Here is a 15143-nt window from a genome sequence, read left to right on the forward strand (position 1 = left end):
CAACTAAGTTTAACTGCAGGTACAGATGCTCTTCAGATTTCTTCTGAACAAATAATTATAGGCAGCCTTTAAAGAAGCACCAAGCAGATGAAATGATGACTGCGAACAATGCTAATGGACAAGTAGAAACAGCAACAGGACACATGCAAATCCAAAAAAGTTTCTCAAAAAAAGGAGAAATTTCTGATAGAAAAGACAAGCTGATCCACCTGACTTTGCCTGGTTAATCTAACATTAGTCCTTAATTAAACAGTTCAGTCAAAGAAGAACAAATGAATAGAAATATAATTGATGCCCAATTTCATTCTTGATAAAAGCAATCGATTAAATATACATTATGCTTGAGTTTTCTATAACTTCTTTCACTTACTATCACTGAGTATTCAGATTTTTTAAATGTACAATTTAAATATTAATAGGTTACAAATTTAAATTAGGTTAAAAAAATTCTTTTTTTTTTTTTTCCTTTTAAGAAAGATTTATATACGAAATCTCCCCTTAGCATCCTCTCCTATCCACAGTCAGAGACAGGACACTGGACTGGACACACCTCTGATCTAGAAAGCCTCAGACATCCTTACTGGAACAAGTTAATTCCACAAATCTCAATATTAGTCTTAAAAGTATGCAGTATCTTCATTCATTCTCAAAATACAAGCTCTCTAGAGATAAAAATCTAGGATGAAATGAAAACTGGAGGAATGGCTTTAATGCCGAGTAACTGGAAGACAGATAAATATAGTTTATATGACTTGATCTGAGTCAATCCAGATCAAAATCAACAATTGAAGAAAATGGAAAACACCTATGCAAAGGCAGATAGTGTCCTGAAAAGCAACAACTCTGGAAAGGATTTAGGGGTTTCATTGGAGGACCAATCTCTCAGTATCAGTTTTTGAAGAGTATGAAACAATTAAGGCCATTTAGATAATCAGATGAACAAAACAGAAAAGTTGGAAGTAATAAACTGTTTTTACTCTGCATGGAGTATAACAGAATAAATACTGAAATACTACCTCAGGGTGTGGAGCATATTTTACAAAGAAAGTTGAAGTTGAAAAAGATACGGACATAAAACTATCCAATACCTGGAACAAATGCTTTGTAATGAGATTGAAGAATTCAGCTTATTTAGGTGTTGGATTAGAAAGCTATGACTTGGATCCATGCATCTCCATATGGAGGGATATAATATTTTCATACTCCTAGAATCTAAAATTTGTCTGAGTGAGCAATCAGAAGAGCATGCAGCACTTGCCTGTTGATGTTTTTTCACGGAACTCTTCAAGCTTCATCAGAGTTGCTGACGTCAATTGCTCTAAATGTACATCTTTCGGAGGCCTGAAGAAATCCACTAAGCTATTTATTGTCATCTGTTAAAATAAAGCGAAAATAATGCATGGCAAATTTACCATTAACTAAATTTTTTCAAGATTTATAACTTATTAAAATATTTACTTACTGCATCATATACTATTTCCAGTGGCTGTGATTCTATTCTAAGCCTCTGATCTGCTTTCTCATCCAAAGGATTAGTCTCAAACATTATGCTTAAGAGTGAGGTACTGTTGTCCGAATAGACCGTTCGAGAAGATAGGAGACAGGGTGTACGCTTTTCTCGGGACATGCCTGTAACTTCAAGTGAGGTAATTTTTGTTTCAAATCTGTAAAGAAAGGTAAACAGCACGTTCAGATGTAATATCCGTCTGGCTAGGTACAATTAGATGGTACAAGTATGTAGAATGAGCTGAAAGAAAAAAAAACAAAACAGAACAGAACTGAAAACCAAACAAAACAACAACATATCTCTAACCTAACTCAGAGAGAAATAGATTAGTCTAAGGATATAACACATATACCCATGTGTTAACTGTTTTCTATTTAATTATCTTTTGTGTCTATTACCCATCCTTGAGTAAATAAGAAAGGGGGTCCAAGTTATTCACTTCATACAGTTTCCATGAGGACAGGTGTCAGGGCAGAGAAGAGATGTGCAAATAGAAATTCTGTAGTATGAGCTCAGGAATTAGATGGCACGGTTTACACTGGGGAACAGACACATAGCAGAGAGGGAAGGGTTCCAGTGCAGAGAAACAAAAGAAACACCACAAGAGGAGCACAAGATTAATAGCCTCATTACTCTGAGGAAGTATTTTTTAGGTGTTTTCAATACCCTGTCCACCTCTTTCACAGCTCTCAGCTGAACATCTTTATCTCCCAGCACTCAAAGGAAAGTGTTTCACACTAAAAATATAATATTTTCTTCCCTTTTTCTCAGTATGATAGCATTATTAGGGCCATTTAGATGGACAGGGGAACAAACAGAAAAGCTGCAAGCAAAACTTAAAAAAAAATATGCATAAAACTCAGCAAGATCAACAGTATCTTAATATCACACGTGGTTTATACTAATATGCCCCAACGTAGAGGGGACAAGGTTTAAAACAGGAAGGCTACCCAGAATTTTTAAGTCATTACATTTGACATGAGAATAAAATATTTCACATCGCTGCTTTTCATCATCCACTGTGAGAGCACAAAACCAAGCCAAACTCATCAGTTACAGCTTTCTTCTGCAAATCTAAAAGCTCAACTGAAAACTCAAGAACTTTTCAGTCACGTTAAATGCCTACACACAAGCCGTTTGCTCAGATTAAGTTTCAAAAGGAGTAACAGTCACTTTTCAAAGCAAGAAACAAGTTAGTAACTCAATTGCTTGTCCGTAACAATGATAAACTGAAAAAAAGGAGAAAATCTGTATTGGCACAAAAAATGCTGAAGATGGAGAGAACTTAATCATGAAAACAGTATACGTTCACTTTGTCCATCAGTTGCAGGATGATTCTGCTCCCAAACTGCACAAGAAACAACAGTGAAAAATGGAAGTTAAACATCACAACAGAGCCTTAAAATGCCTATTAGCCATCGTCACTATTTCATGAGAAGCAAAAACAGTTTGATAGAGAAAGTTCACCTTATTGCTTGTGCACCTGGTCGTTGGGTAAATACTGTACTCAAGTCAGTTAATGCAAATTCTACCAGCTCAGGAGTTTGCTTGTTTTCTCGTATTGATATAGACATGCTTAATAACTTCACAGAGAACTTCATGGCTTCATACTAGATATGCAGGAAAAACAAGAACAGTGGATTATAAAATATGTTAGCATACATTTTGATACAGTTTATGAAGGGATGAAAACCACAAATATTACTTTGATACTATTTTTCTAGTGCTATAAATAGCTTGTATCATAGCTGGTGTAAAAGTCATTCCCAAATAGTTATTATGAAGAGGCAGGGTTAGAGTAAGAGTAGACTATGCTTACAAACATATGTCTTTGATGTCTACACCACATTTTGAGGTAAAGGGCCTCTGACATAGAGCTGTAAGGCAGTCCATTGCACCGTGCATTGCATCTCACATAAAGATGACTTATCAGACTATTTCTGAATGGTTCAAAAATGTTGCTCTTCCCCACTACAGTCCTTCAATCACTTCTTTCCTTATATACTCACCTACTCTACCTCATCTACTATCATTCATATTTAAGATTCCAGTGAATCACTTAGTGACATTTCTTTAAAAGTTTCTGAATATTGTAAGAGGAAATATGAAGCATTTCATAACTTAAACAACAATATATCACTTATATGATTTTATTCTAGCTTGAGCTAACAAAATTTCATTCTGGACTTTTTCAGAATATCCAAAGTAAGCTCTATAACCACTCTCCTGAAACTACATCTAAGGATGCTCTGTTTCGCACAAAGCCAGCATGCAGTAACTTCATTAAGAAGTCTCAGAACAGTATTCAAATATAGAGACAGAGCTTCAAGTAATTTTAAAAGTGAATTCCTATCATGTTTGGATTTTTATTAGTAGATAAAGCTACCAATTGTTTGGTATCATAGTTGGTTATGACTTACTGATTTTGGAAGGGTTGGATCCACAGCTGTTTCACTGTATCCAATTGCTGCATAAAGTTTAGCCTTCTCTTCAGGTGTCATCAGCTCTTCAAGACCTGTCACATTGCAAGACATTAGTTAAACTCAATATAGGTATATGAAAAATGCAAACACTGGTATACACTTTCCAGTGCTTGGTAGCTCTATAACATACAGTAGACATTGTCAACGTTGTCCTGAATCAGTAAAAGCAAAAACCCTGAGGTTTAAAGCAAAGTCTTGAGTCTCTTAAAGCATGCTTTAAAATGCAGTTATACTTTTATTCTGACCTACTCTATTCCTAGCTTGTTAACAACAGAAGCAAACTTTTTGATTTACTTTCCTGTTCCACAACCTTTATTAGGTGCCCTGTACTTCAGTGAATCAAACTCTAATACACTGCATGAAGTAGCCAAATTATAAAATGAATGGAAGTAAATTTGTTTAGACTTCATTAACTGTTACTGTTTTCTAGCACTTCCTTCAAATCCCCATACACAGTACACCATGCACACATGCGAAAACTGTGGCAGGAGAAAGCTCAAATTGAAGACTGTTCAGAAAGACCTATGGAAGTAACTGTAAGATACCTCTGTAACATGCAATTAACAACTTCATGAGCAAAAAAAAAGGCTAAGAGATAATGTAAATGTCAATAATCTGATAGCCCAAATATTAAACAAATCCAAAATGCCATTACTAGGGACCTATTATTCTATGTCATTTTTAAGAATAGAAAAAAATACCAATAAATGAACATACTTGAACCCTTTACTTCTTGTTTCTGTTCATCCTTTTTTTCACCTGACCAGCTCCATATCCAACTAAACCAGCCACCAGAATTTTCATCATCTTGTTTTACTCCTGGTCTGTAGATTTTTAATCCAGCCTTAGTTGCCTGAAATTTAAAAAATACTCAAACAAGTCATTTTCTTCATGCTTTCTTCATTTTCCTAAGAAAAATATAGACCCAAGACATGCTCTAACACATCAAAACATCATTAAACAACCACTGAAAAGGCAACATGTTATTTTTTAGTTTTTCATCTAATAACTTTTTCAAGTACACAGCGCATCACCAGACCAATTCTCACTTGCATAAAATCAACCACCTTTATGAACAAAAAGGGCAAGCAAAAGGTAGCTGATTTTAAGTCAATAAATGTTTCTTACATAGCAGATTTTCTCTCTAGCTCTCACCACCAAAAAAAAAAAAAATTCACATTATATAGCATTCTACATTACAAAAATGCACTTATAAGGAATCATTAAAAATATATATATAAGCAATTAAACAGCCAGCACAGGCCAAATTTTAAATGATCCCTATGTTCTTAATCTCAAGACAGAATCATAGAATCATAGAATCGTCAAGGTTGGAAAAGACCCTTAAGATCACCGAGTTCAACCGTTAACCTATCACTGCCAAGTTCATCTATACCATGTCTTCAAGTACCGTATCTATCCATTCTTTAAATACCTCCAGGGATGGAGACTCAACCACTGCCCTGGGAAGCCTGTTCCAATGCTTGACCACCCTCTCGGTGAAGAAGTTTTTCCTAATATCCAACCTAAACCTCCCCTGGCGCAGCTTGAGGCCATTTCCTCTCATCCTATCACTCATTACTAGGGAGAAGAGACCGACCCCCACCTCACTACAACCTCCTTTCAGGTAGTTGTAGAGAGCAATAAGGTCTCCCCTCAGCCTCCTCTTCTCCAAACTAAACAACCCCAGCTCCCTCAGCCGCTCCTCATAAGACTTGTGCTCTAGACCCTTCACCAACTTCGTTGCCCTCCTCTGGACACGCTCCAGCACCTCGATGTCCTTCTTGGAGTGAGGGGCCCAAAACTGAACACAGTACTCGACGTGCGGCCTCACCAGTACAAGGGCACTATCACCTCTCTGGTCCTGCTGGTCACACTATTCTTGATACAGGCCAGGATGCCATTGGCCCTCTTGGCCACCGGGGCACGCTGCTGGCTCATGTTCAGGCGGCTGTCAACCAACACCCCCAGGTCCTTTTCCGCCAGGCAGCTCTCCAGCCACTCCTCCCCAAGCCTGTAGCATTGCATGGGGTTGTTGTGACCCAAGTGCAGGACCCGGCACTAAGCCTTGTTGAATCTCATACAGTTGGCCTCGGCCCATCGATCCAGCCTGTCCAGGTCCCTCTGTAGGGCCTCCTACCCTCCAGCAGATCGACACTTCCACCCAACTTGGTGTCATCTGCAAACTTACTGAGGGTGCACTCAATCCCCTCATCCAGATCATCAGTGAAGATGTTGAACAGGACTGGCCCCAGTACTGAGCCCTGGGGAACACCACTCACGACCGGCCGCCAACTGGATTTGACTCCATTCACCACCACTCTCTGGGCTCGACTGTCCAGCCAGTTTTTAACCCAGCGTAGAGTGCACCCATCCAAGCCATGTGCAGCCAGCTTCTCCAGGAGAATGCTGTGGGAGACTGTATCAAAGGCCTTACTAAAGTCCAAGTAGACAACATCCACAGCCTTTCCCTCATCCACTAAGCGGGTCACCTTGTCATAGAAGGAGACCAGGTTAGTGAAACAGGATCTCCCTTTCATGAACTCATGCTGGCTGGGCCTGATCCCCTGGTTGTCCCGCACGTGCTGCATAATGGCACTCAAGATGACCTGCTCCATGACCTTCCCCGGCACCGGGGTCAGGCTGACAGGCCTGTAGTTCCCGGGATCCTCCTTCCAACCCTTCTTGTAGAGGGGCGTCACGTTTGCTAGCTACCAGTCATCGGGGACCTCCCCGGTTGACCAGGACTGCTGATAAATAATGGAGAGTGGCTTGGCCAGCTCCTCTGCCAGCTCCCTCAGTATCCTTGGGTGGATCCCATCTGGGCCCATGGACTTGTGCACATCCAGGTGGAGGAGCAGGTCAGTGACTGTCACCTCTTCAACAATTGGGACTTCACTCTGCATCCTATCTCCGTCTCCCAGCTCAGGGGCCTGAAAAACCCAAGGATGACTAGCTTGACTATTAAAGACTGAGGCAAAGAAGGCATTAAGTACCTCTGCCTTCTCCTCATCCTTTGTGGCAAGGTTACCTTCTGTATCCAACAAAGGAGGGAGATTCTCCCTGGCCCTCCTCATGTCACTGACATATTTATAAAAAGTTTTTTTGTTGTCTTTAACGGCGGTGGCCAGTTTAAGTTCCAGTTGCGCTTTCACCTTTCTGATCGTCTCTCTGCATATCCTCACAACATCCTTGTAGTCCCCCTGAGTCGCCTCCCCCTTCTTCCAAAGGTGGTAGGCTCTCCTTTTTTTCCTGAGTTCCAGCCAAAGCTCTCTGTCCAGCCAGGCCGGTCTTCTTCCCCACCTGCTCGACTTGCGGCACATGTGGACAGCCTGCTCCTGCACCTTTAAGATTTCCTCCTTCAATAACGTCCAGCCTTCCTGGACACCTTTGCCCTTCAGGACTGCTTCCCAAGGGACTCTGTTAACCAGACTCCCGAAAAGCCCAAAGTCCGCCCTTCTAAAGTTCAGGGTAGCGGTCTTGCTGACCCCCTTTCCTTACCTCTCCCAGAACTGATAGATGTCCAAAGCAATAATAATAAAAAAAAACCCACAAACAAAAAAACCAACCCAAAACACCATTGCTCTTGTAGTAGAACATTTACTCTAAGGAATATAGAAAACTATTGCTGGATCTGATACGTATAGCTGTAACAGTAAGGAAGGCCTCCCTTCTCCCACACTCACTATTTCAACTACGGGATATCCTGTCTGATGCCAGTGATGATTCCAATACTGGGTCCTCACAGAAAGTGCAAACGACATACAGGCTTGACCACTGAAAGTCTGGCATAAGGGACGGCAATGATCATCAAGCGATCTAAGAGACAGAGTTCTCAAAACTGTAGTGGACCACACAAACTCATTTTTTCTTCATGACTAATATAATCTGAAAAGATACGAACACTTGCAGATAAGCCCTGAATTTAGAGATGCTCTAGTGAATGTGATAACTAAAGTGAGTGAGACAGGGATCCCTTCTCAGCACTCAAAAAACCCAATGCACCACAATTAGGTAAAAGAGCTGTCTATAAATCAGAACTTTTTAGGAGCTTGTCACATGTATCCACCTGCAGGCCAATGGAAGACATGACTCATTGCAAAAACCATAAAGGCTTCTGAACTGATACTATTGATTCACCTCAGAGAGATGATGCAGAATGTCAGCTAAACAGCACAAGGCCTCAAAAAGTTTGAACAAAATCCTACAGAGTCCTCTTTATAAAGGACACCAAGTCATCAAGCAGATGTTACAGAGCGAACCGTCAATGGCAAGAATGGACAGAGCCTTAGAAAAAAGGGCTGTTAAACCTCTGAAATTAGAGGTATCTAGGACACCAAGGAGCTGGTGTTGAAGGACAACTGCCACGGAGAAAAAGAAGTGACACTTAAAGCTATGATTCTCAGCACATCTGAGGCAGCAGCTGGCACCAGAATCCAAGGTAAAAAAAGTTACAGACAGGAGGGGAACTGTACTTCAGCAAGGATGAAGAAAACATTTGTGCAGTATGGGAACTGAAGATATTTCCTGAAGAAACCATGTTGAGCTTTCCCCGTCCTCCATTTACAATAGTTGAGTAATGAATACAGTCGTAGTCTGTGGAAAGATTACTCAGCAAGGTAAACTGTTTTGACTAGAAGAAAGGGACAACCAAGAACGTCATCCTGTATTCTGATTTAGGTGAATCGTCTATACAGTCTTCTCTAGGTTGAAAGCACAAAATTTCTCAAGCTATCTGATACAGAGACTTGGTGCTTGGCTCACTCAAGCTGGTGTTTGGTACTTAGGGCACTAGTGATGAAAAAGTGGCCTAAGGTTTGGAATATAAAGTTCTTGCTACAAAGTTCCCAGAAAATCAGATAGTACTGTGTTCAAAATGTGAGTTCTGGGGAGCTTGATTTCAAGGTCTAGAGAAAAGCAAGTGTTTGAAATTCAACTCTAAGTTATGCTTTTAAAAAACAAAAAAGCTTACAAACAGTAGGGTCCTTTATGTGGCTTTACTCAGCCCACATCTAAAGGGTGCTCCTTTAAATTCCTAGTAGACTTAAGGCTAACTGTCAGAATACCAAGCTAGTAGTAGATTTGCCTGTTACAAGTCCTTTGAGACCTTTTTCAGAGGTATGACCTGATAACGATAAGACAGATGGGTTCTGACAGATAGATGGAGGTAGAATACAGTTTAGAATCACTGTAACCTGATTTTCAATACTTGGAAATAAATTCAGAGAGTTAGCTAGTAGATCTTTCAAGATGCTTTTCTAACACTTTACAAGTGCAAGCCCAAATAAACGAAAATTCATTTGCTTGCAACCTACTTCTAAGCACTACAGAAACCTATCTTAAAACTCAGGACTGGAAAGTGGTCAGGAGTGCAATATGACATAACCTTTTGTAAGCAGCATTGGAGAAAAGAAGAATAAAACAAGACAGAAAATTCTTTGGGATCTCCCTCACCTTGCAAAAAGTAGGAGGAAAAAGATAAAACCAAAAGAAAATCTACAGTGCAAGATAAAAACATGCCAAAATTAAATGAGAACTAAAACAAAACAAAAAACCCCTTCTCATGAAAAGCACACCAATTCAGCCAAACAACTGAAGGGGAAGGACACGAATGTGTCTTCTGGTTCTGTGAAAGCCTGAATAATTATCATACAAGCATCCAAATGTGGGTGTACATACAGACAACTAGAAGGAAAAAATCACATTTATGGATTCCTGTTTAGAGTTTTGATTTAGAAGCACCATATCTATCACTGCAGCAACTGCGTTCATACCATACTTAATATACTCCACAAAATAAATACATAAATAAAAAAACTAAATTTCTTTCAACCACTGCCATAAGAAATGACTGATGTTCATGAAGTTTAATTATCAATACGTTATTTCAGACTCTAAACTTGATATTGTGCTTACTTTTAGTCACATGGATTATTAAGGAAGAAAGACCACTTCACAGATTTCAGAAAGCCTATACAGATTTCACTTCAGTCTCCTGGAATTATGCTCAGACACTACATTGAAAACTAAGTAGTACACTAACCTAGGAAAAACAAGGCTAACCAATTAAGTGTAACTACTAAACTACTCAAGTCACATTACCTTGCCTAATAATGATTACCTACTTAAATGTATTCTACATTTGCTGTATTCTGAATAACAAACAGTTAACATACTGCATATACAGGTGTTCAGCCTACATAATAGGGCATCAGGAAGGAAAAGAATAAACTAATAGTCTAGGCTGTTGTGGAGGTGGGAACGGGGGGAAAAAAGCAAGCCTGAAGCTTTGGGTATAATCGCTTCCAACTTGACTTATCCTATCATCCTTTGAATGTATTTTCCACAGTAGATCTTACTCACTGAAAGTGGAAAGAAATGTATCACAGATCAGTTATTCTGAAGAAGCAGTATATGGAGCTATTTAATATTTGCTTAATTACAAGCTGAAACTAACCATGCCTTATAATAACAAATGTGAAATACAAGGAAAACACAAAGATTGTATGATGCACAATTCAATCACTAGAATTAAAATGTATGTCCCTAAAATCTCCACAACCTCATGTTGCAGTTATTCTTAGATTCACTTAAATGAAATTTTACCTCAACTTCTGCTTGTTGCCTTGCTAGAGTGATGTTAAAAATATCCAAGGCCTTTTCAAATTCCTAGAAAGAAGGTGAGAAATCATTTTTTTACAATTTCATTTGGTTAGATTTCACAGCTCAGTTTTACAGGAAATGACAATAAACAACTCTTTCAGTACAACCCAAGTTAATTTGCTCAAGCTGAAAACTTAAAATAAACCTGGAAAAGAAAAGCACAGCAGTTTAAGTTTTTCTTTACTCCAGTTACTAATTTAAAAAATTATCTAATAAGTTTGTTAATACTACTCACAGAGAAAGGTACTGATGAGGTTGCAAGTCTGGCCACTTAAAATTTTATTTTAACTTAGTACTGACTTAGGAACATCTAAACATTTGAATTTAAGAAAATAGAAAGGTGGACAATATTAAACCTCTAATGAAAATGGCTGACCTCCAACAATTTTAAGATTTCTTCATTAGGCTTTTTTGACGTTATCTTTGTTTTATACATCTCTTTATAGTTCTTCACTTGTTTCCTATGGTGCCGAATATGTTCCCATGACCACATTTGGAGTTTAGGTTGAACATTTACTTCAAGGATGCCATAGATAACGTATTTCCACCTAAAAGCCAAGACAAATGAAGTATAGTTTACATTTCTTTTGGTATATTGAAAAGACACCTAGAGCTATGCAGACTCCCACTAAATACAACTTCAGGTTGTGAAAGGGTGAAATCCCTTGTCTAATCTCACACTTCTGACCAATAGAGGAACCTGAGCTTTTTTTTTTTTTTTCCATACAAAGTTGACAGGTTGCTATTTCCTAAAATTAAAAGTAACCTTGTACAAAATGTGACCACAAATACATGTATGTGTGTGTGCATAAATAATCAAAACATATTTGTAAGGAATCTTCTGACAAGAAATCCAATATCTGCCATCTGTGTTGAAAAAGTTTGCCTATTTTTATATAATAGCTATGTTCTTGTAATAGTACCTAACATTTAATGGGGTTTTATTCATAAAAACAGAGTTAAGATGTTAAATTCTATCAGACTTAAATTTGTGTCTTTAAGACGGCAAATGCAGGCTTTCAAATATTCTGTCCTCACCTTTGGTTTGAGGTCCTCACCAATGTTTTTTTTAATACTCCTAGCTTACAAAAAACAAACAAAAACAAAAGAGAAGACTTTGTTTCAGAAGGAAATGAGTTCTAACCTCCTTAACTAAGAAACAATCCCTTGGTAATTATTGCAAATTAATAACTAACAAATTATTTTCAAAGTCTGAAGTGGCCTACCATGTCTTGGCATTGTTGTGCAACGGAACATCAGGTCTGTACTTCCTATATGGCAGATTTCGAGTCATCATATCAATAGACTCAAGAAGCTCCATAACACTGAAGTACTAAAAAAAAAAACCAAACAAACAAAAAAAATTTCAAACTGAGTGTTAGAAAAACAAGACTAAGAAGTGAATCAATTCTGTATGTTTATTATAAAATTTCAGACTGCTTTTCTTATTTTTCTTGCAAACTAACTTTTTTACCACTTTACATAAAACTTCATAAAAATCGTTTATACCTGTGGCTTATTGAATTCAACAGTTATATCCTGTAAATTTACATCCAAATCCATTTTCGGTGATGAAAAGTCAACATCAGATCGAGGATTCATAAGGAGTTTGGCTTTAGCTGAAATTGGGCGGAATACTAAAAAATAGAAGTTGATATAAGAATTGCAATTAAATTCCTTAAGATTGCCATAAATTATACTTATCAGCTCAAGTTATGTCAGATTATTCATTTAAAAATGCTAGACTTCAAAACAGGTACATTTCATCAACACATCTTAAAATGCAATACAATCTATACTCAATTTCTAGTTTCATTCTGGCAACGTTTACGCAACAAATATTTGTGGAACATTTTCACAAAATTTCCTGTATGCAGTATTATATAGCAGATGTTTCAATTAATAGTTTATATTTGCAGCAAATCTTATTTTTTTGGCTATGATATAAGCTATTTTTAGTACAAGATAGTTTCAAACATAGCACTTACTCCACTATAATAACTCTTATTCCATAAGGACTTTTTTTTTTTCTAATGTTAGTGATGTTTTACACTGTTTGATAAATTATACTCACAACAGTGGATAAAACCAAACATTCCACTTTTCTAAATCCAAGCCCAAGTAAGCATGGGAAAAATAAATATGGATCCTACATAAAGTGAAGCACAACACATGAAAAAATACTCAGAGCAGAAATGTTTTATGTGTTCCACAATTTGGCAATATCAGGCATTCAATATAGCCTTCAGAAGCCATGTTTAGTTTAATTTTTCCATCTGTTTCAGCAATTGATCCAACAATAAGAATTTGTATATTACTTGAATTTGTGTAAATCATATTTCTGTCCAATAAAATTCCTTTGATTTCAACAGAAATACTGATAGAACATCTAAATGCCAAATATTCTAAATTCACTGAAAGGTTCATACAAATGGAAACAGACATTTTTGCAAGATGAAACCATGTTTACCCCAATTCACCTTTATTTCATTTTAAGCCCTGTATTTCTTGTGAAGCTTATTTTACTTTTATCTACACATGTTATGTGGTAGCATTTCTATTAATTCCCTTCCTAAATTTCATTTTTCATCCTTCCTATGTGTAAGTATTATATTTGCATTTAGATCAAATGACAGAAGCAGACTTTGTGCTTACTACCTTTCTATCAATGTCTCAATCTAAAGAGTTGCTCTAAAAGAGTCAGAATTTTCATTTACTGCAGAATATCAGCATGATGTAATTTTTAAATATCTGTGTCTCTGATGGTACTGCTGAATTTTAAGAGTGTAAATCCTGAATCCTACAATCTTACATACAACTATTTTGAACTTCTATGTAAAGGCTTAGACAACTGATGATGTTTAAACCTATTTTCTTATTAAAAGAGTCAAAGCTAGCAACTGAAACAGACAAATAAGAAATCAGAAGAAATTACTAAATAGTTCTCTGGCAGTCAAATAAAGAGACACAAAAAGCTTTCTCTTTCAGGCAAAGGTGTCAAGAAAAACACATAAGTGCCCTTTTTAACCCTGGCTATAGCGAACTGAGGACTCGCTTGCTAGAGAACAAGCCACTTCAAAGGCCATTCTGCCTTGTAAAGAGTTACTAAACAAACACACAGATGCATATGAGAAATAAAAACCATGTATTTTCCATACAATGAAAAGTAAACAATCACCATGTTTGAGTGGAGCCAATACGACTTTCAGACTAAAGTAAGCAACACTCAAAGCAATACAACTTGCGATATTGCAACACTAAAACAAAAATAAAATAAAAACGTTGATGTTTCAGAGTTGTGTGATGACTGTTTCCACCTCTAATGAAAAAAGATCCACTTCACATAAGTCAAGTGACCTCAAAAACTTTAATCTATTACTCAAACCAATCTGATTTGCAAAACTTATATGATGCATATATTATTGCTAAACTTCTTAAAATAAGGAATTATCAATGGATGTGAACAATGAGGATTTATGTACGACATTCCATTAGAATGATACATGACTCAAGACTCATACTTTAATCAAAGCCTTTTTAAGGCTACAGATATGGTACAGTATTCAGTGTCAGAGAGACATTCCTCCAAAAGAACTTAACTGAACTCCTTCTTAAGATTTTTGAATAACAGCCAAAGTAGCAATCTCTGAGAGGCATTAAAAATTAGAAGTAAAGTATACATGCACATTACAAATACAAATAAAATACCACTTACCAAAATCATAACCTTCTGGAATCACATTGTGGCTGGCAACTCCCTGTTTTAAGTTAACCTACATACACAATGGAGTTAAAAATAAGTCGCATTTTTATTTCATGATTAAGTTTTAAAAGAGAAAACGTTAGCATTTTAATATAGGTTTCAGATAATCCCTCTGATACACAGTACAATTCAAAATATTCATCTATGTTTTAAACAGAATAAGACTTCTATTTTTAGCTAATAAAATCACTGAACAGTAAGATGACCATATATTGTGTATAATTTTGTAAGTGGCAAAGGACTTTTTTTTTTTTTTTTTTTTTTCCTCAGATGGGTGTTGTACTTCCATCACATAAAAAAACTTAACATCTACTATTTTTCCTAAAAAAGCTATTAGTAACAAGACAATTCTCCAGGACATTGACATAAATGAAAGCAGAACTGAATGTGAAGCATGCTCTATGCTTCACAGCATGAATTAGAATACTAGATACATTATGTCATGCTTTACTTACCAACGATTCATCACAACCACCATGGTAGAACATCTCCGATTTCACATTCCAATAAGCAAAAAGGTTATCCAGCCGCACAAGCTGAAAATACAACACGACGTATGTATTAATACCTAGAAATTTTAGATTAACAATTTGGATTTCACAAAGTCCGAATGAATAAAAATACTCAGAATGTTCCTTGCAGACTACGCATCCTTTTATTTTAAAGCCTATACAGTTATATGTCTTCTTGATCTCACTTTTCTGTGGATGGAACTCTAATTCAGCTT

The 15143-nt window shown here is 37.0% G+C and overlaps 1 protein-coding gene across 5 annotated transcripts in view; it reads right to left on the reverse strand.

Moving 5' to 3' along the window:
* Positions 1-15143, reverse strand: part of VPS13A (vacuolar protein sorting 13 homolog A) — a 112024-nt gene that overhangs the window by 84722 nt on the left and 12159 nt on the right. For all 5 annotated transcript variants that reach the window (XM_087742756.1, XM_087742755.1, XM_087742754.1 and 2 more), the window contains exons 9-19: positions 14872-14952; positions 14369-14426; positions 12163-12290; positions 11880-11986; positions 11030-11201; positions 10597-10659; positions 4708-4843; positions 3928-4022; positions 2975-3117; positions 1463-1664; positions 1259-1373 (exon numbers count right to left, since the gene is read on the reverse strand). In XM_087742756.1, the coding sequence (XP_087598882.1) occupies positions 1259-1373; positions 1463-1664; positions 2975-3117; positions 3928-4022; positions 4708-4843; positions 10597-10659; positions 11030-11201; positions 11880-11986; positions 12163-12290; positions 14369-14426; positions 14872-14952 (1300 nt within the window). The remainder of the gene's footprint in view (positions 1-1258; positions 1374-1462; positions 1665-2974; positions 3118-3927; positions 4023-4707; positions 4844-10596; positions 10660-11029; positions 11202-11879; positions 11987-12162; positions 12291-14368; positions 14427-14871; positions 14953-15143) is intronic.

Source organism: Nipponia nippon, unplaced genomic scaffold, assembly GCF_047370975.1.
Source record: "Nipponia nippon isolate SJK-2023a ecotype South Korea unplaced genomic scaffold, ASM4737097v1 scaffold_8, whole genome shotgun sequence".
Classification (NCBI taxonomy): domain Eukaryota; kingdom Metazoa; phylum Chordata; class Aves; order Pelecaniformes; family Threskiornithidae; genus Nipponia; species Nipponia nippon.